Below are 20,529 nucleotides of genomic sequence, written 5' to 3'. Positions count from 1 at the left end.
TCATGTTATGCAAATAAAATCGAAAATTAAATATTAAAGTCTTTTCCCATGAAACTAATGGTAAATCGCACCTTTATGTAAACCAAATCCCCATGTGACCCCAGAAACATAAGTCTTCAACAGTTCTAATACTCATTAGTTCCAGATGTTTTCTATATTTATTTATACAGAAGCTAGGTCGAGTGTTGGGGCTCAAAACGGGGACTTTAAAACAATTTTAAGTAAAGTTTTAATCTTGAAGTACACCTTTGAACTTGTTACAACAATGACGCTGTAAGAGGTATTGTCATTTGTAAATTTTGTAAATTAAGAGAACATTTAATCAGTATTCTGCCAGTTTTCAATAACATATAATTTAAGACACGTGCACGACAGAAAAACAAAGAACTACGTATTATAAACTCCACTAAGAGAAACTAAAAAGTATCGCTACTAAAACCAAAGAAAATCTCTACAAACAACATAACTTAGCTATACTACGTTCACATAAGATTCTAATCAAATACATATAAAAGTCCATGAAAGACTCCGGTCACTCCAGATTTATTCCATTTGTCAGTAGATGGTCAGCTATTGTTGACAGTCATTGCCGTATGCCCTCATTCATGCAGGTTGTGATGTTTCTTATCTACATGACAACATGATGAACAAGGGTACAGTAGCAACAATCGTTTGATGATAAATCCCGCCTAGAACGTGACATCTTCTGTTGCTGAAACCTAAAAGCAAGATGGCGGCCCCAACTCGCAAATCACGACTGTTCTCAAAGTTGTGTGGAAGTGAAATATTAGATGTCATAAGACATATGATTTTACCATGCACGTGGAACCGAGGTATAACATGAATTTTGATTGGCTTAACTGATGCTATTTTCCCAAATCTTCTCACAGTATGAAGTGAATGTCCTTCCACATGTTACTGATTGAGGTGCTCAACAGGAGTTCTTCACCGAACGCGGTCAGCTTTTGGCATACTGAGTACCAGAGATAATTGGTGTATGATGTTATCTCATATTCTTGCAAGATATGATGAAAGTACGTTTATCAATTTAAAGATTTTTCAGATATAAATATTCAAGGATAAAATCTCTCGGTTTGTTCCCTCCTGCCTAACCATCTTGTGATTATCAATGACGGGAAATCTACAAAGTGCACTTAGCTTTCTCAAGGATTGTGTGCTTCACCATTTCAAATCTTAAGGGTAAACTTTGTAACAAGTAGGTAATTAAAATATGAAAGAAAATCGGTCCTTTTTAATATTGAAGATTTATAATCAGATGTATATACTTGTTGGTGTTTTTACTCTATAGATAAGGGCAAAAAAGCTTACAAAAAAAAGTTTTTGTACGTATACATAATGTAAGATGTACACAGCTCAGAAAGAACCATCCACCCCCTTCATGAAGACATGAACTGGAATGGTCCATTGTCAAGTCTCTCTATAATAGTTAATGACACCAAATGTCAACTAGCAACTTATCTTATCCATCAATGTAAGCACTGTATAGTATATACAACATCTTTTTTTTATAAAAAAATAAAGATCATATATAAGTTGCTTTTTTATAATTCGCTTCTTTTAAATCTAGTATATTTGCTTTTATAACGATTTTGGTTTTGATTTTAGGAGTTCCTACACTAGTACCGTTAGGACTACGTAGGAGATAGTGCTGGTTTGAAATATCGTTACCTTGGCGTCCCATTTAAGAACTTCGGGTTTTTTCGGTTCTTTATAATGTCATGATGTGTCTTAATAATAACCTAAAAAATTCAATAAAAATGCACCTTTTTTTCTAATTATTCTGGTATTGAAATAAATCTTCCTAACTATAATTAATTTGCTGATTGCAGATATGAATTTCAGTTTTAAAGACTATTTAATTAATTTGATCATTCAGTCTAGAGATTAAATAATAGCCAAAACCGCATCCGGACTATAACAAAATTATACCTATTGAATTAAGACTTACCTATACGTAAGATCTTTTTTGTCCCACTTAGATGGTGCCAATACGTAACGACGCATGCGTTCTTCTGAGTCTATAACAGTGTCTTTGTTGCCACATCGAGGTTTCTGAAGCCATTCTTTGGTACGTTGGTCTAGAACACCAGTCTCGGGGATACCGGCGAATTGCTGGAAGTTCCTAATGGCTTTTGGAAATTCTGCCGGGTTCATGAGGTTACCTGTTTCACTAGATGGACCTTCTAAATACCCAAACCGGCTGAAATAATCCTGCAAGAACAAAAATGGTTTATGTCAACTCTCTTTTTATAATCACAAGGTGAAAAATATTATATGCAACTAAAATTGTTTTATTATTTTTCCCAATTTGAGCCCATTTATGTTGAACGAGGTGGTTTACGAATGCAATTTTTGTGTATACCAAGAATATACAAATACACGGCAGGGGGCGTGCTTTTTGTAACCGTTAGGTTCTAGGCACGCACTTGATGTTTGATATTACGGTCTGGTCTACCTTAAAAAAATGACGATCATAAAAAATACCATTGGGACGCCTCCGTGGTTGATCTATTGTAGCAGTGGCACACTCTAACAAATAAGCCAGCGAATCCTAGTCGTTTTGACTAGGCACCTTATCAGTATTTTTATTAGTAAACTGCAAACTTCAAATTAACATGTCACTTTTATTAACCCCCCCCCCCCCTTTTTTCTGTCTAGCCGTCTCCTGCACACCTGTGAAAGGTATGATGACTCAGTTCCCTATATACCTTTGTTTTCTAATAATTTAATAACAGCTTTACAATTATGTGACAAATGCTAATTGGACATGCATATTTTGTTAATTCAAATGAGCATCTTGATACCTTCATCAATGATTTTTATATTTGTACTAACTTTTTATTATTTTTGGTAATCACGTAATAGGGAAACAGTGTATGCCCCATTTTATATCTTTAATAATAATGAAAATCTGCATCGATCAATCTTTTCAATGATAAATTATTACAAAAGAGGTGAAAGAAACCACGGGACATTCAAAACTAATAAGTCGAAAAGAAACTGACAATACAATGACAGAAAAACGAAAGACGACGAAGGACAAACAAGTCCACAAAACACTGCATAGAAAACTGAAGCCTGAGCAGCTGTTTATTATGTTCACTCTCCATCGAGTTGTGAGTAAAATATCTTGTATCTTTGTTTTTCATTCGAAATAGTATAACAGTGTCCCTACCATTAACCGACCCTTCAATTTTCAATCAGGCCGCTTGGCTTTCTTAGTTGGATATGTATGAAATATTTGCCATTGGACGTTTATTAGATATAATCAATCATTCGATAGTTAACCCTGTATTGTTTTTTAATTTTACTTTATTTTCACAGATACATGTAACAAACGCTACAGTCACTTACTTTGGCAGTTACTGCATACACATGTACGTCTTATATAAACACACAACTTGACGAAACATGTATGCTGTCTTCAAGACAGAATTATTTGTTACTAATTATTGTCTTATTATCTATTTATATCATTCATTACAAATACTCCTACAAACCATGCTCAACATCTGTTTGTTTTAATCAATCACAATTGTGTACTTTTCACAATATGGGGATCCCAACACTCTTTTAAAGCTGCGTTTAACATTTGATATACAAAATAAAGATGTGTACGTTAGGGTGGGGATATATGCAATTAACTATATCAATAGGTAGCTGATGTACTGTTAGTACCCGAGGAAATCATTCACTCTTTAATAAAAACATACATAGACGAATTTAGCGGGGCATGGGGACAGGGGCCCTTCATTGGGCTACATAAAATGCATATATGTAGCGTTGCTTAGTTTTGGGGCTACCCTTTTCAAAATCCTGGATCCGCATCTGTCATGTACATACAATGTACTGTATACATGCTGTACTAGTATTTGATATTACGAAAAGTGGGTGAAGTACGTATAAGGGTTTAATTTGGCATATCAATTTATTATTTTTTTATAATAGGAATATGAATGAAATATAAATACAAATCAAGTATCACAATGCAAAATCACTAGAATTTTGTCAAAATGCTTGCTCGATCACAGCCTTAATACACCTTTTTTAACTCAAAGGAAGAGGATATTAGATTTTGTTCTGAACTGTAAGAAATACTTAGTTGTTAATTTCTGTGTCATTTGGTCTCTTGTGGAATGTTGTCTCATTGGCAATCATATCACATCTTCTTATTTTTATAGTTTTAACAAGCTGGTTTGTACGAGCACATTCAAAAATGCGCGTACCATTTTTTTCCTCGTTGATGCCATATGTTGCTAGGTACAAAAATGGAAGATAAGTTTTATGCTATCAATTTCATTGCAACAAGATTCAATTTAATGTCTCATCAGTGAAACGTGTGACCAAATTTTTAAAAATCCATAATCTAAAACAAACGTTGAAGGGCTAACAAATAAAAAAGGACCAAAAATATTGCCAGACCCGGTCAATAATCAGTGCTAAGCACGAGGGAGATTCATTATTTAATTTCAAACAATTTCCTAGATTTTTAATTTCAGACAATATCCTTTATATGTTTATGGCTTTAGAATTGTGAGAGTACGAAAAGGATAACAATTTACCTATAACACAATATAATGTCTACAATCATGACAACGAACATGATGAAATCTCTGGAATTGCAAAGGAAACAAAAAATCTATGTTTTAAATAATCTTTTTAGCATAATATTTACGGTATACTATGTACAATATTTATAATTTTTACGGTTGCCAAGGATATGTTGCATGCATTTTTTGCTACATTTATGTAATTCATTACATATTACCCTGCGTATGTCGCTAATTATTCAACAAATTGTGGTTACTCATCTGAAATGAGTCGTAGTGTACTAGTAACCTGCAGATATATAAATATGTATACTCAAACTTTAGCAAATTTAATGAAAAGCTTTGTTGCTTTTATTAGCAATCTTTCAGGTAAGATCATTATAGACCATTATAAACGGAATTGTAAGTTTCGAATTTTCCACCAATGTGAATCACACATTGTAACTGAGTACCATGACGAAGTCTGCCTAGAATACACGCTCGTGACCTTTTTGACACACGCTATCACATCTGTTGTAGTAAAATTGGGTTAGAGGCCTTAAAAATACAAATTTCATACATTTTAAGGCTCTTCTGAATAAAGATGATGCAATATTAGCACTTGGGGGGAAAATGACTCAAACTTATGGACGAAAATAGAATGAAAAACAACTACAGGGTTAGAAAACATGTACCCTTGTTCTTTTCAACATCCTGCATAGATGAGATAAGGAATGTTTAACGAACTAAATTGGACAATAAAACAATAATAAAAACATTATATTTGTTATCAGAAAATTTAAACAATACTAAATATTACACATATTTACTTTCACGGTATTACAATCTGTCGATACCTATAGTTTGGATTTTGCACAAGGTCATGTTTTTCTCGGACTTTTAATGACATCTTTACACTAAATCCATGGATGTTGGATGTGTACTGATTGATCTTTTAGTCTTAGATACATGATTTTTTTATAAGTTGTTATTGGCTTTGAACTAGCTGTCAGTAACTGCGAGTACTCTCAGATCTGTACTTAGTGTCTTTTTGTTGTGGGGATGTATAAGTACCCGTCCACGTCCACTCTGTGTTTTTGTTGGATGTGTTTTCATTTGTATCCATCTGATGAGTTAAGCCTTTTTCAACCGATTTTTATAGTTTGTTCTTATGTTATACCACTGTCCCAGGTTAGGAGGAGGGTTGAGCGCTCACAAACATCTTTAACCCCGCCACAATCTTTATATGCCTGTCTCAAGTCAGGAGCCTGTAGTTCGGTGGTTGTCGTTGGATCATGTCTGTCATATTTGTTTTTCGTAAATTGTTTTGTTTTAAATTAGATCGTTAGTAATCACAATTGAATGGTTTCATATTTTTCATGTCGGGGCCTTTTATAGCCGACCATACGGTATAGGTTTTTCTCATTGTTGAAGGCCGTACGGTTGGCTATAATTGCTTACATCCACTTCATTTGAACTTTGGTGGATAGTTGTCTCATTGGCAATCATACCACATCGTCTTATTTTTATACTGTTTTAGAAATGAATCCCTACATTTCTATTGGAGATAGATCATGGATTTTTCAATTGTGTCATATCACCAATTCGGGAATGCCTATATTGCCAAGAATTACTCATAGATTGAGTTCAAACCATGCAAACTATTTAAGCATAGTACTACCATGATAATTTTACTAACAAATATTTTACAGCAAAAGTACTAGAAAAAAGTGGAGATACAACACTATAAAACTATTTTTCTCTGATCTACCGGTGCCCAACTAGATGCATACGCTATTATTATTCAATGTTAGTGTGGAAATACAACAGTTTAGTTCTGACAAAAACTCATAGAATGTAGAAATATCCTAATATATATATATAGGGAGATAGACTATTGCACCTGGATATAAAATATATAGCTATCTCCATTTTTTGTCAAAAGTGGACATACAACATGTACAATACTATAACTCACACGACGAAAATGTATTGCTGTTGAAAAAAAATTTGATGACATTTTACATGGGTTTATAACATTTTATATCGTAGGTTCGAATGACATCCTGAACCAAAACGAATTTCTTTGTATTTTAAAGATGTAACCCTAACAATGAAGTCGTTATATTCCGTTGCTCTACGATCGCTTCTTAACCTCGCGAGTAGAAGAGTCGATCACGGAGAGGGACTGAAATATTCCGGTAATTAAAAGAGGATGGTTCTACTATCGTACATGTATCAGTGCATTAGTCCTACAATTTTCAAACTTGAACTTTTGAACTTTACTTAAGTGACCTTTTCCGTGGTTTTGTTTGTGTGTCAGTCTGTGGTTAATAATACTTGTGTCCACTTAATTATGTGTTATTATCTGGCGCATCATAAGCACCGAAAGATAAACAATGGGTACGACGAAGGTCTGGAAATGGAAAAGAACGCCAACATTTGACACAAATGGCTAAATAAATATTCTGCAATGCCCTTTTATTCTCATTTATATATATATTTAAATCTTGTGTTGCTTTTCGGACACGGGGAGAATTAATGTAACAAATAGTTTGAAAGAACAGCCCTCGCAACCATTTTACACAATGTGCAACTTTCATGACTTATCCCTGGCCCTGGTCGATTTTCACTGCTGGGTAACATGCATATACTTTTCTTCTACTCAAGTTTTTTTTATCCTTTTTTTTTGTTTTATAACGAACATGCATGTATTTGAAATTCAGGAGATGCGGTGCTATTGCAACCATCAAAGATATAAACAATTATACTTCAACGTACGACCTTAAAAAATGAGCAAAACCCATACCAAATAGTAAGCTAAAAAATGTATGTAAATATGTAAATGTACATTTTTTGTACTTTTCGAATAATGATAGTTAAACTTTGGCTTCGTTTTAAATTGATGTCAAATTAATTATTGTTTCTTATTGGAAATTTTGGGGCTTCGTGTTAATCATAGTGTCCAGCCGTCCACCTGCCCTTAGACTTCTATAGCAAAATATGAACATCTTTTGTAGTAGTTTCCGATGTTCCCTTGAAACTTATTCAAGCGTAATTCTTCTTAAACGGATGGCCTCCAATGAAATAGCATACACAGGTATAGAACCTAATGCAAGATTTGCATGAATACAAATAATATTAAAATAAGGGAGATGTGGTATATGATTGCCTATGAGACAACTGAAGTGGGTGTAATCTATTATAGGCAACCATACGGCCTTCAACAACGAGAAAAACCCATACCGTATATATATAGTCAGCTATAAAATGTCCCGACATGAAAAATATGAAACAATTCAGTTGCCTTATTTATAACAAAACAATCTCATTTTGGAGGGACATCAGAAAGGGAAGTAGGTATGTGTATCGTTTGTGTACATGTTGCATCTTGTTGAGACTGAATTACATACCATAATATAACAGATCATATGTATGCACATCGTACATGCTGCAGAATGATATCTGCTGACTATTACGAAAATATAAACAGGAATTTCTATGATGAAGAAAGAATTTAACAAAATCTTGTTAAATTCCAAAGCATTACAAATCTTTCAGATAAACATGAACATGTGAAATATTATTCTAATTTTTCTAGAATTATACATAGAAAGCGGCGAGAGGAATTTAAAAAAAAAATGATGTCACCTTTTCCATATCAAAATCTGCCGCTGCGTTCGAAAAGTTAACTAGGAAAGTTCAGAACCTATAGTTCAAAGGGCAAGAACGCGTATTTAATATTAACTAGTGTGAAAAAGTGTCTAATACGTCTTGGGCATATTTGTTCATTATTTGACATTGCCCATCCTAAGGGTATCATTATAGGACGGGATAGAATATTCATTGTTAATTTTCACGCACGAAATCAAAGACAAATATGGTATGATTCAGAGACCATCAGATAGAACTTAGTCAATAAAAACTCATTATTCAGGGTGGTTTAAAATTGATTTTAGATTCACGAAGAAGTCAAATGACAATGCGGTTTGCTTGTTAATCTTTCATCGTGTCATTTTCTAATTAGAATGAGACTGGAGAGATTCTCAGATTCTTCTCTACATCATCATAAATACATCAGAGACATCTGAATACATGTAACTATAATGCAAATTATTTGACCGAGTTTAGAAGAATTTACTCATCATAGGATGCTGTGACTGAGTCAGTAGCAGCTGCATCAGTTTCGACTTCCTAGTGCACTTTATTTATAACTCTCAAATAATTGATGAGACAGCAAGGAGTGACATTTTAAAATCTATACAAGTGGAATTTTTAATCTATAGAAACAAGCTGGTGTTCCAGACAAGTCATATCACACCTTTTTTGTGAAGACTGCATTCTTCAGCATTATAATGTAACTTTTCGTGCAAGGTCACCTTTGATATTTTAAACTCTCACCGCAAAGAAACGTTGTGAGAAGTAATAGACCTTTTCAACAACTCTCGACACCGACTATTGACACCTACAGTGTACAGGAGAAATAGAGGGGTCGTATCAAACATAAAAATCATTCAGGTATAACATGCATGTAACATATACGTACACATTCGATTTGAACGGTATTATTTTGAAGAAAGGACGGATATTAAGCAAATATAGCTATTGTTGATTTTCTGTGGTCCCCCCCCCCCCCCCCTTTCTTTCATATAAAACTTATTATATGTAAGCATTTATTTATAAACCATTTCTCTTTCAATTCTATAAATTGAATAAAAAAATAATAATAATCGTCAATCTATTCACATCCGAATCCATTATCATCCCCATAGTAATTAAGTTACGGAGAGGACATTGTAACGGGACTTTCTGTCTGTCCGTTACGCGTCCAAAACACACTTGTGGACATCGTAGAGGTTACGTTTCTCAACAAATCTTCACTATACTCCTGTACATATTGAATATAATTGACTGCTATAAGTTGTCCCTTTGTTATTGATACATTTTCTCCGTTACCGGGCATAACATTTACGAGAAACACGTCTAGTGTCTTGTCAGAAGCTAGTACTGCGTAGCCTGTCGTAGCGCTTGCGTTTAAGGGTGTCAGTTTTTACTCATATAACTTTGGTTTTCTATGAGAAAATTGCCCTTTTCTCTTGTCCTGGATTTGTTTTTGTTTCTTGATTTTCCCTTTTGTTGATCTACGCTTCGGTTTTCTACTCTTATCTAGTTTCAATATACTTCCCAATTGTCTTTTTTATTTCACCTCTGACCAAACATAGTGGGAGCTGTTGGATCCAATCATATAAGTAAAACCCCCGCCGAATGTGTTATGCGACGGTTCCAAGCCCGGAATATGTTGGTCAATGTTATATTCTTTTCTCGGAAGAATTTTTATTTTACAATATTATGCTGCGGCATTTGATTTGATCTCTTTTTTTTTGTCGGAGCCGATCAGATCTCGCTGCTTGGTAATGATTACCCGACAGTATTGAAGATCACGCGGTAACTCTAAATGTCTGTTTTATGTGTTGCATTTTGAGGTTTTATGCTTTATTCATGTCGTGTCCATAACCCGTGTCTGCCTTTTCCCATTATTGTCAAAGTCTGTTATGTGCTTTTGGAATTAAAAACAAAATATAACCAAAATATGAAATAGGACATTCGCTTTATCTAAATGTTCTGTACAACTTGTCACTAAATACAGATTTAAATTGAAAATAGTATGAGTGAATTAAAAAAAAAACTGTTAAGTACGAAGGAATCTTGAGGCCAAAAATAACGGACTTTGTATAGAAATGTGCCGCCCATATCAAAAGACATAAAACAATTGTCTGTTTAAATATTTACTACATTTATTTTCCTAGTTTAAAGTAGCTTTAATCTCATCTTCTAAAAATATTGCATAGACTATTAAAGATCTCCCTTTTATTCATTCATGGGGGTCTGGATGGGATCCCTATTCTGTATTCTCTTACTTTTTAAGCCATTTTCTATTTCTATTATTTTTCCCATTGTTCTCTATTCTTTATTTTTTTTTGCCTATTTTTCTCTATTCTTTATTTTTTGTCCCATGATCCTGTAGTATTTGTCCATTTATTTCTATTCTGTAAACCCCATCAAGACCCTCATTCATACTCAATTCAAAAATGAAATTAAAGAATTTAAATCGGTAAATGGTTTACAACAACAACAAAAATATCGTTGTGGTAAATACATATAGGCAACAAAAAAATCCTTTCAATTCAGTTACTGGTAACCATTATATACAACCATTACCTCTTTGAGACGACCACTTACATCTTACCTGTCGTAGTCGTTGTCAACTGTAGGTGTAGACAATTGTTGAAAAGGTCTAGTAAGTATACCAAAAAAATTACATGTTTAATCGATTGAATGAATCAGTTATCACTTTAAGGCGATATGCACACAGGTAAATAATACAAAGATGCAAGTAAATCGTTTTATTTCTGCATTAAATTTCTTTTATGAGACGAAGGTACGCACGTGTCATTGAACCTTAATATTAAATGTTGTTGATCGACATGTCTTAAAGAGTATTGTCACACCTGTGACATGGATTAATATTTACATTGTCATCTTCTCACCTGGCTTCAATACGTAATGTCAATTATATGAAATCTACACTTGCCTGAAATATCACATTCAATACTCATCACGAATTAAAAGTAAATATTTGAAAAATTTTGGGAAGAGATTATCATAACATTTATCTACTTTAAAACCTCAATTTTGTCTTTTGACTTCTTTTTTTTAAATGTTTTAATCTCTTGAATCTGGGAAGGTATATTTGCCTGACGTCAAAATATTTTGTCTCAGATTGAATATTGATGAATCACGAAAGAGGAAATAGAAAATTCTTCCTTCAACAGCATAAAATGTACTTGTAAGTTAAGAGAAAAATTTAGTTCCTTGAAATTATGACTCAAACTAATTAAAAAATTATATGAAAAAAAAATATTAATTTAGTAATGTAATGGGATTGACTCGACGATTGCAACCTGGATAAATTGAGGATTGGCGAAATACAAATTTGCATGAAATCTAAACTACAAACATGACAAATATATATTTCTTGCATGTCTTACTAACAGACACTCTCCTTTCAATTGTTTGACATGTAGTATTTTTTACTTCTCATCAGGTGCACCATATGTTTTTACGGCCTGTTTCATCTTTGGCACGATTCAATGAAACGTTCTATGAAGATTTGTAAAACTCATTACACATAAAAATAATTGTAGGAAACATCTGGTTATAATGTTGCTTTTATAGTAATGCCAAGTTTTCCTTGGATATGAAAAATGGATAAGAGGAACAACGTCTTGATCTCATGATTTTTTTTTTGTATACAAAATTCATATTTGAATAAATTATGTAGCCTTTTTAAAATTGGGTTTTCTAAAGACTACAAGAAGAAGAAATATACAAAGAGTAACACTTATTTCGGGACATATATTTATACATTTATAATCATAGCAGTTCTACCATAGTTTTGACAGCATTCTATACAAATACATATTTTTGATTTTTTCATGATTTAGATACCATTTGACGACGTTAAAACTATGAAAACAAAAGACCAAGAGGTGTTTCTGGAATTGAAATAAAAAGTCTTTTCTTTAAGTCTTCATCTGACATAGCCAGAATAAAATATATGCATATTCCTTATTTCATGTATTAAGAGGGATAAAATCGCTTATATCCCGTATCCCTTAAACTTCCCTAGCATTAACCCCAATGTCCATTTCTGCCAAAATAATTCCAATAAAGAAAGAATGAAAATAACCAAGACTAACAATTATTAATATCCTTAAATATGGAATATCGTTGTAGCTGGGAATAGTATACTAGATGTAACATTATATAACCTCAGCCCTGTATATGTACATATTTATTATATATAAATAATCTTACCAATGCCTGTGTTGATGCCTGATCTTGTTTTGTAGGAGAACCCGTCAAACATGGAAATATACTACATAATATCACACATATAACTATAGTTACACTAAATAAATTACTGCATGAAATATACATCTTGGACGAAGAATATGCACAACCTGTACGATGAGAGTTGGTCCCTGAAGTCACAGAAACTGGACTTACAACACGTTTAGTCCGAACGGAATGGTAAGAACACAGAAAATCCAACAAGTTCATTTTAATTATATCACATATAGACAACACACTTCCAATCCCTATGAAATTCAGATGCTGAATTAATGTAATAAAGCGTAAATCCGTTTATCTGGTTTACGAACTTTCTCAGCGGGTGTTATATTACCTACTGACCCCGATTTTAATAAACTGATTACTTATAATCCTAGAAATTATTGTTTATCTTTTTTGAAGATGCTTTAAACACATCTGTAGTTTACGTTATGCTTGGATTAATAATTAACCAATGAGAAAACATTATTTCCTGTACACTCTGATAAGCTAATTGTCAGTGGAAGAACAATAAAGAAGGTTTCCGGAGTCAGCCCCTTTGACACAGATGTTAATTCGAAGTAAGTATAATGTTTTGTTTATTAAATAGTGTCATCGCTCCTAAGTGTCATCTTCTGTTTGTTTACACAAATACTATACTTGTCAACATCATCCGGAAACTGACGCGCCGTTTTTATCCTGTACATAAATTGATTTTTCAAAGATTATAGATTAATAAATAAAATACTCCATGCATACACTACATTTACACTAAAAAGCACATGTACAAGTTAATTCACACATCAAATATTTTTTTAATCTTCTTTTAATGCCATCGTCTGACGTAGCATGAGTCATTCATTGTAATCAAAGCGCAACATCTTCAACAGAACTGCCACGCGAACACCAGACGATAAATAGCTAAAGTCGTCTGCACGTTACATACATTGTAACGTTTAATAACAAAATGAAATCGATTATGATAGACCTATGTTGTTCTTTTCATATTAGATAATTGTCTGAAAGAATTTTTATTGGGGCAATTCAATATCAATTGTATTACTATTTAACTTTCGTTTCCTTAGTAACTGATGATGCTTATCCAATTTGGCATAATCAAATAACTGTTTCATCTTTATTCGGATCGACTGATTGATACTTTTACATAATTTTAACACACCTATAATTTATTTCCGATGATTAACTCTATATCTACCCCAAAGCCATTTAAAACGGGATTGTTTTTTCACCACAAATTACACATTACTAAGTTTAATCGTTACTTATACAATGTTTACCTTTATAAAGTACCAATAAACTGTCGTGTGCTGTCTTAATATCTCGGGTGAACATTGAAGTGTACCCCTTCCTTTTCCTTTATATATCTATTGCGGTTGGTAAATTCTCATTTGAAGTGAATACCTGAATTAATTCCTTATTTATTTTTGAAAATCAGATACTTTAAACTTTAGTAAAAAGGGTGTTGGAAGTAGTGTAGACGTAACATCAGTCGATTAAAAAGTAAAGCAAACAAAAAATAATAAGTAATAATATTATTTTTTTTAGTTGAGAATTTTTATAGCAAGATACAAATTCTTGTTTTTAGGAGAAACAACCCTACACCGTGTACTTTTAAAATCATATGTAAAATCAGGAAAAGGGACAGAATGGGTATATCTTGTCATGTGACTTTTAAAACGTACCACATCTTCTTATTTTTTTTTAAAGACAGAAATTTGTCAACACAAAACAACATCTGTATCCATATCAAATGTTGTTATTATATATTTTCTGATTCATAGTTCATAAAAAACCAGGTGCGAATTTATACACCTTGAATAAAGTCATTAGACATTCAACACCTTGTAATACAAATAATGTACTTTATTTGTACTCGGGTCGGACGCTTCGTTTTTATTGTTAACGCCATTACAGATCAGTGATTCAGAATCTAGTTTCGTTTTTCTGTAATTTTATTAATTTTAAAACAGTTATTAATCGATAATATGGACATGTTAATCATCACATAAAAAAGCCATATGGTGACAATACAACATCTTTTACGAGATACACGAATCACTGGAGTGTAAAAGTTTTAACGGTTTCATTATTATTAATAAATACAATCTCCTTTTATCTTTTTATCAATTTTTGGCGACATCGAAAAATACGAGAAACGCTTGAATTCGCCGCGAGTTTGTTGTTTTATTCAAGAATAAATGTTGCTGAATTAAACTGCTTTTCAGTAAAGCTTTGAAAAATCTTAACAAGCTTTGCATCATTATGAAACAGGATACAGCTGCCTGTCGTTTATAAAGCTTCTTAGTTTGTATACAATTTTCAAATAATATGCAAAGTTAATTCATAATTTTAATATAACCAAACTGCTTAAATTATAGCTTATTGAAAATAATACACTATTATACCTCAATGGGATTGATGGTATACATGAAAACAAAATAAATTATACGAACAATTTCTCCCAAATCTGATTAAACATGAATGTAGAGACAGAAAGGTCACAAGAAAAAAGGCAACGGAAAAAGATATAAATTAAAAAATAATGAGAAAAATGCAAAGAAAAATATTGTGAAATTTTTATTTATTGTAATTATTCAATACAGGTTAACACAACATTGAAATCATTATAAATCTACTAGAGGTTTTAGATGGCTTTCAATTATTTATGATTTATATTAGCATCTTTGTTCACTTTGTTATGAGAAACCACCAACCAATCAATCGGTTTGTGAATTCATTTCTGTGTTCTTCCCTCATCTCCTTGACTTTTGGACAGTAACCTGTTTAATGTTTGTCGTCGATTCATCATTGGTTTTATGTCATCTGTTTATGATTAAGAAAAATAAACAACCTTATGGTCAGCATGAGAACAGTGTTCACCTGAAAACCTTAGGAAATGCCCTATAAAGGATGTCAACTTAAGATGAAGTGGTTCCGAGCATCGTACTACATTCCTACACTGCTTGACATCGAATGAACTCTTTAAGTCTTAGTTAATTATTTCCTTTAAAAATACTTATTATTAGAACATTATGGTACGACAGGTCAAAAGACTGCCAATTATGGCTCAGGTTAACGTTAAGATTAACTTAGATCTCTGCTTCCTTTTGTTAACAAGACAACCAAAAATTAGGCTAGATTTACAGCGGATAAGCATTTTCTATGTCAATGGGCATCGCACGTGACATTTTATACAGTACATTTAGGTGACGATTACCAAATGCATAAATCTTATGATTATAAAATGTCACCTACAATTTTAGGCGCAAACAAATAATTGATTTACATTGGCGGTGAAACAAATTATCCACGTGACATTGGACGTGCAACATATTCTGTTTGCACTCTTTCTTTTGTTTTAATTATTTCGAATAAATGTAAGCAAACTTGGCATTAATCGATGCAAACAGATTACCGTTAGAAATGCATGTATTAAGTCAGGAATATGACAGTTGTTTCCATTCGTTTGATGTGTTTGAGCTTTTGATTTTGCCATTTGATAAAGAACTTTCCGTTTTGAATTTTCCTTGGATTTCGGTATTTTTGTTATTTTACTTTTTAGCAGCTGTATTTTCCTCAATATGTTTTTGCGTTATCCCCCTTTCAATATTTCTTGGTCGACAGAGTTATCTGTGCATATCAGCTGAGAATTATGGCATCTCGTACCATTTTTGTTATTCTTATTTTGAACCGCACATGATGGACATCAAGTAATTACGTTATGGCCATGATGCTATTTTGTGTAAGTAATATCAACTACTAAAAAGATAGGAATTGGTCAACTATTTCTACACAAGTTATGTTTACAGTGGCGGATCCAGAAATTTTCATAAGGGGGCCCCGCTCCAGTCATGCTTCAATGGTTACTAAATAATCAACCAATTTTTCCCACATTAAGGGGGGGGGGGGGGGGGGGGGCACGCTGCTCCCCCTAAATCCGCCTCTGTGTTAATCAAGGGATTTATTGTAAAACGCAGAAAATGATAATAACAATGATACTAAGAAATAAGACAGAAGAAACCAAAGACACAATATAAAATTCGAATAAATCAAGGTCACAAAAATAAAAAACTAAAAGATAAACAAAGACGGATCAACATGAACCCTCTGCAACTCGTGGATGATCTCAGGTGCTCCGGAAGGGTGGGCAAGTTCTAACAGTAATAGCGGTAATAAAAATCAGAAGAATATGAAATGTCATTAAACCTTTACTAAAATTCCCTGTGCCACAATTTCATTCGTGCTCTTTAACTTTCAGGCACCATTTATGTCATATTCTTGAGATTTTAAGAAATTTATGGATTTGTATATATTTAAAATTGCAATTTTGGCAGATGTTAGCAAAATTTGAATCTTTCTGAATTGACCTTCTTCGGGAACTCTCAAAACAAAATTTGAAAGCTATAGATGCTGGCATGTCTAAATACGTATATATAAACTTTAGGAGCTATATGACCAAAAGGGACAAAAAAGGATAGCCAAAAAGACAAATAAATGCTATGTAATAATGTTGTTTTTCATAATTCAGACCTGATGACAATTCAATGGCAAATTAAAAACAAAAATATGTAAAGTTAAGATTTAAAAAAAAAATGTGTTTAACAGCTGTGTTTACGACAGAATTTATGAATATTTATAAAAATGTTTAAATACCCTTTTAATTTTAAGCATATAAATATTTATAACACTTAGTGTAGTATTTCATATTCAAATTCCACAAATTCTGACACACTGTAAGTGTAACAAATACATGGGAATGAAGTCAGAATTAATTAAACTGTTTTTGAGAACTTGAGAAAGTAAATCTTTTTTTGTTTCTATCGCCCTTATTTTGCAAGTTTTCGAAAGACCTTTAAAATAATAGCAAAAACGGTTACTATAGGAAGAAAATCTTGGATTAAGTTTTGCCTCTGCGTATACGCGACATTATATTGATTTCTGTAGTCCGTATCGTTTCCGATTTCCCCTAAATTTCGTCGTTATCCATGCGGTAAGAAGCCGCAAAACATGAGGTTCCGAGAATAAAAACTGGAACAAATCAAAAGTCGGAGTTTACTGCATGCGAAAACACAGGAACTGTAAGTGGGTATGGTTTACGGCGTGTAAAATCGCCATGTGGCGGCAATCATTGACAACACAAATATGTTGATACTTCTTACAACAGGCAGACTGATATTTTCCATCCATATTCATACTATTTTGTCGGATTTGGTCACAAAAAAGACGAACAGATAAACAAAGACTGGTCAACATGAACCCTGCACTGCACATGCAAAAGATTAATTTTTGATACTGTGATACGCACAGATGAACTTGATATGACTGACTTTTTTGTTATCCTAGCTCATATGGAGAATTTGTACCATTGCTTGATGGGGATAAACACATGTCGATCTATACATGTATAACACAGTGAGAGTACATACTCTGCAACTCGTGGATGATCTCAGGTGCTCCGGAAGGGTGAGCTTGTCAGTTCAATAAACTTATCAACCAAAAGCAAATGCATATACATCCCAAATATCGGTAGGAAATATATATAGTATATGTATCTTCCAATCGACACACGACACATGCTGAAACAAGCGACAGTTCGGCTGTGTGGGATGTATAAATACGCAGTCACGTCTAGAATGTATGTACATGAACTATAAATAAGAACCCGAGCAACAATTTTTCTTCAGATTACTATGGGGATCTGTTCTTATAGGTTACATTTCTGATTTGCACATGCAAAACATTTTCAGAATCCAATGAGGAGCTCTTAAATAGGCTACATGTCTTAATTGCACATGCGACACAGCTCTGAGAAATTGTGGCATGCCACAGTGTACCAAAAGATGTAGACAAGTTTGAATGTACCTGTAGAAAAATTATTTCAAATGGAATAGCACAACCTAAATTTTACGGTGATGTTGTAAACCGAGCCCGGAAATGTAGATACGATCCGGGTAAACTTATCAATCCTTAAATAAACTTATTTTAAAAGTTACCTATATATTCAACACTGTAATTAAATCTTTGAATATTGTTTTTATTGATATAAATATTGATTTTGTTATCAGTAAATTAAAACAATACTAAATGTTACACATATGTACTTTCACGGTACTACAATCTGTCGATACCTATAGTTTGGCATTGCACAAGGTCATTTTTTTTCTCAGACTGTTAATGACGTCTTTACACTAAATCAATTGGATGTTGGATGTGTACTGATTGATATTTTAGTTTTAGATACATGATTTGTTTATATTATGTTATTGGCTTTGAACTAGCTATCAGTAACTGCGAGTACACTCAGGTCTGTATTTAGTGTCTTTTTTGTTTTGGGGATTTATAAGCTCCCGTCCACGTCCACTTTGTGTTTTTGTGTTAGATGTATTTCTATTTGTATCCATCTGATGAGTTCAGCCTTTTTCAACTGATTTTCATAGTTTGTTGTTATGTTGTACTGTTACACCACTCTCCAAGGTTAGGGGGAGGGTTGAGCGCTCACAAACATGTTAAACCTCACCACATTCTCCATGTGCCTGTCCCAAGTCAGGAGCCTGTAGTTCAGTGGTTGTCGTTGGTTTATGTCTGTCATATTTGTTTTTCGTAAATTGTTTTGTTATAAATTAGGTTGATAGTTCTCTTAATTGAATAGTTTCATATTTTTCATGTCGGGGCCTTCCATAACCGACCAAACGATATGGGTATTTCTCATTGTTGAAGGTCGCACGGTTGCCCATAATTGCTTACATCCACTTCATTTGAACTTTACATGGTGGATAGTTGTCTCATTGGCAATCGTACCACATCTTCTTATTTTTATATATGTCCACTATCCATGAATAAGACATGAAAGATTGCATACACACAAGTCATATGAAAATAAAATAAATTTATGAAATAGAGACATCAAATCGATGTCTTGAATTTAGTTTCAGCCATCGCAAACAACACATGATCAGGAGTTTTGCCATCATCTCGCCTATGCAATTTCATCAGATTTATATAACGCCAGATTTTTCAAAATCTTATCGAGTGATCTTAACCTTTGAGATGCAATCTCGTTATAGAGGTTTCTCAACATCTTACGAACGGACGAAACTCTACGAACGTATCGTTAAGGAGCAGTAATTTTGTTATAATAAAATCCACGATAAATGTCTACCGATAGTGCAGTGTGTTTAAAGAAAACAGTTAACAGTTGCATAGTCTTTTTGCCACCTTGCATTTTATTTTTATGGTTAAACATCGGTGTTCCAATTTATTTTCTTTTGTTGAATGTTACGTATTCTTACGTTGGGTTTCGTTTGTTTACATGTCGAATATATGCGTTCGATTTATCTCCCTTGTCCATTTAAACAGAACATTGTCAGTTTGTAATGCAGTTAAAAAAAATCCCCGCGTCTTGTTTGCATTTCATTTGATTGATGGTTGGGTGTTTAGCGTTCTGTTGCAAGTATTCCATGCTTGTCACGACGAGATTATCGGTTTGTTAAAGGATTGAAAAGTGATTGATCATGATATGACACGAGTTTAGTATTTTTCATTTATTATATCCTGGCATAGGCGGATCCAGGGGTAGGGGGCCCACCTTTTGTGGGAAAAATTTGTTGATTATATAGGGAATCACTGTAGCATGACTGGAGGGGGCCCCCTCGTAGGTCAGTCAGCGGGCCCCCCTTATGAAAAGTTCTGGATCCGCCACTGTATTCACACATTCTTTATAAATATGGAACGAATAAAGGAGAGTGAGTTTGGGTAAATTCTGTCTCCTAGAATAAAGCACTCAACAGAAAAGTCTCAATGTGCACTAGGTCCAATTGGTCCGACTTGCTGTTAAATCATTTTTAGGGAATAAGTTACAGAAATATAAAGGTGCACTCGATCAATCGTAAAGTTATAAAGTTTTGTGTATTCTTGTTGAAAGTATGAGTGCTACAACACTAACAAAACTGATAGTTACATAGTTTTTAAAAGGTACATTTTCTGTAAATTCTATAATAAAAACCGAAGAAAAACATATACAGCATTCCATATAAACTCCACGAAAGCAAAAAAAAAACCCCACAAA

At 33.2% G+C, this 20,529-nt stretch overlaps 1 protein-coding gene across 2 annotated transcripts in view; it reads right to left on the bottom strand.

The window, feature by feature from the left end:
• Positions 1-20,529, bottom strand: part of LOC127712787 (matrix metalloproteinase-2-like) — a 51,507-nt gene that overhangs the window by 16,324 nt on the left and 14,654 nt on the right. Inside the window, exons 1-2 of one of the 2 annotated variants that reach the window (XM_052219402.1) lie at positions 12,429-13,398; positions 1,970-2,232 (exon numbers count right to left, since the gene is read on the bottom strand). In XM_052219402.1, the coding sequence (XP_052075362.1) occupies positions 1,970-2,232; positions 12,429-12,674 (509 nt within the window). In that variant the 5' untranslated portion in view covers positions 12,675-13,398. Of the gene's footprint in view, positions 1-1,969; positions 2,233-12,428; positions 13,399-20,529 lie in introns of those variants that run through there. The other variant, XM_052219403.1, reaches the window with a different exon arrangement.

Source organism: Mytilus californianus, unplaced genomic scaffold (genome assembly GCF_021869535.1).
Source record: "Mytilus californianus isolate M0D057914Y unplaced genomic scaffold, xbMytCali1.0.p SCAF_8, whole genome shotgun sequence".
NCBI classification, from domain to species: domain Eukaryota; kingdom Metazoa; phylum Mollusca; class Bivalvia; order Mytilida; family Mytilidae; genus Mytilus; species Mytilus californianus.
This window is presented reverse-complemented; position numbering and strand designations above follow the sequence as displayed.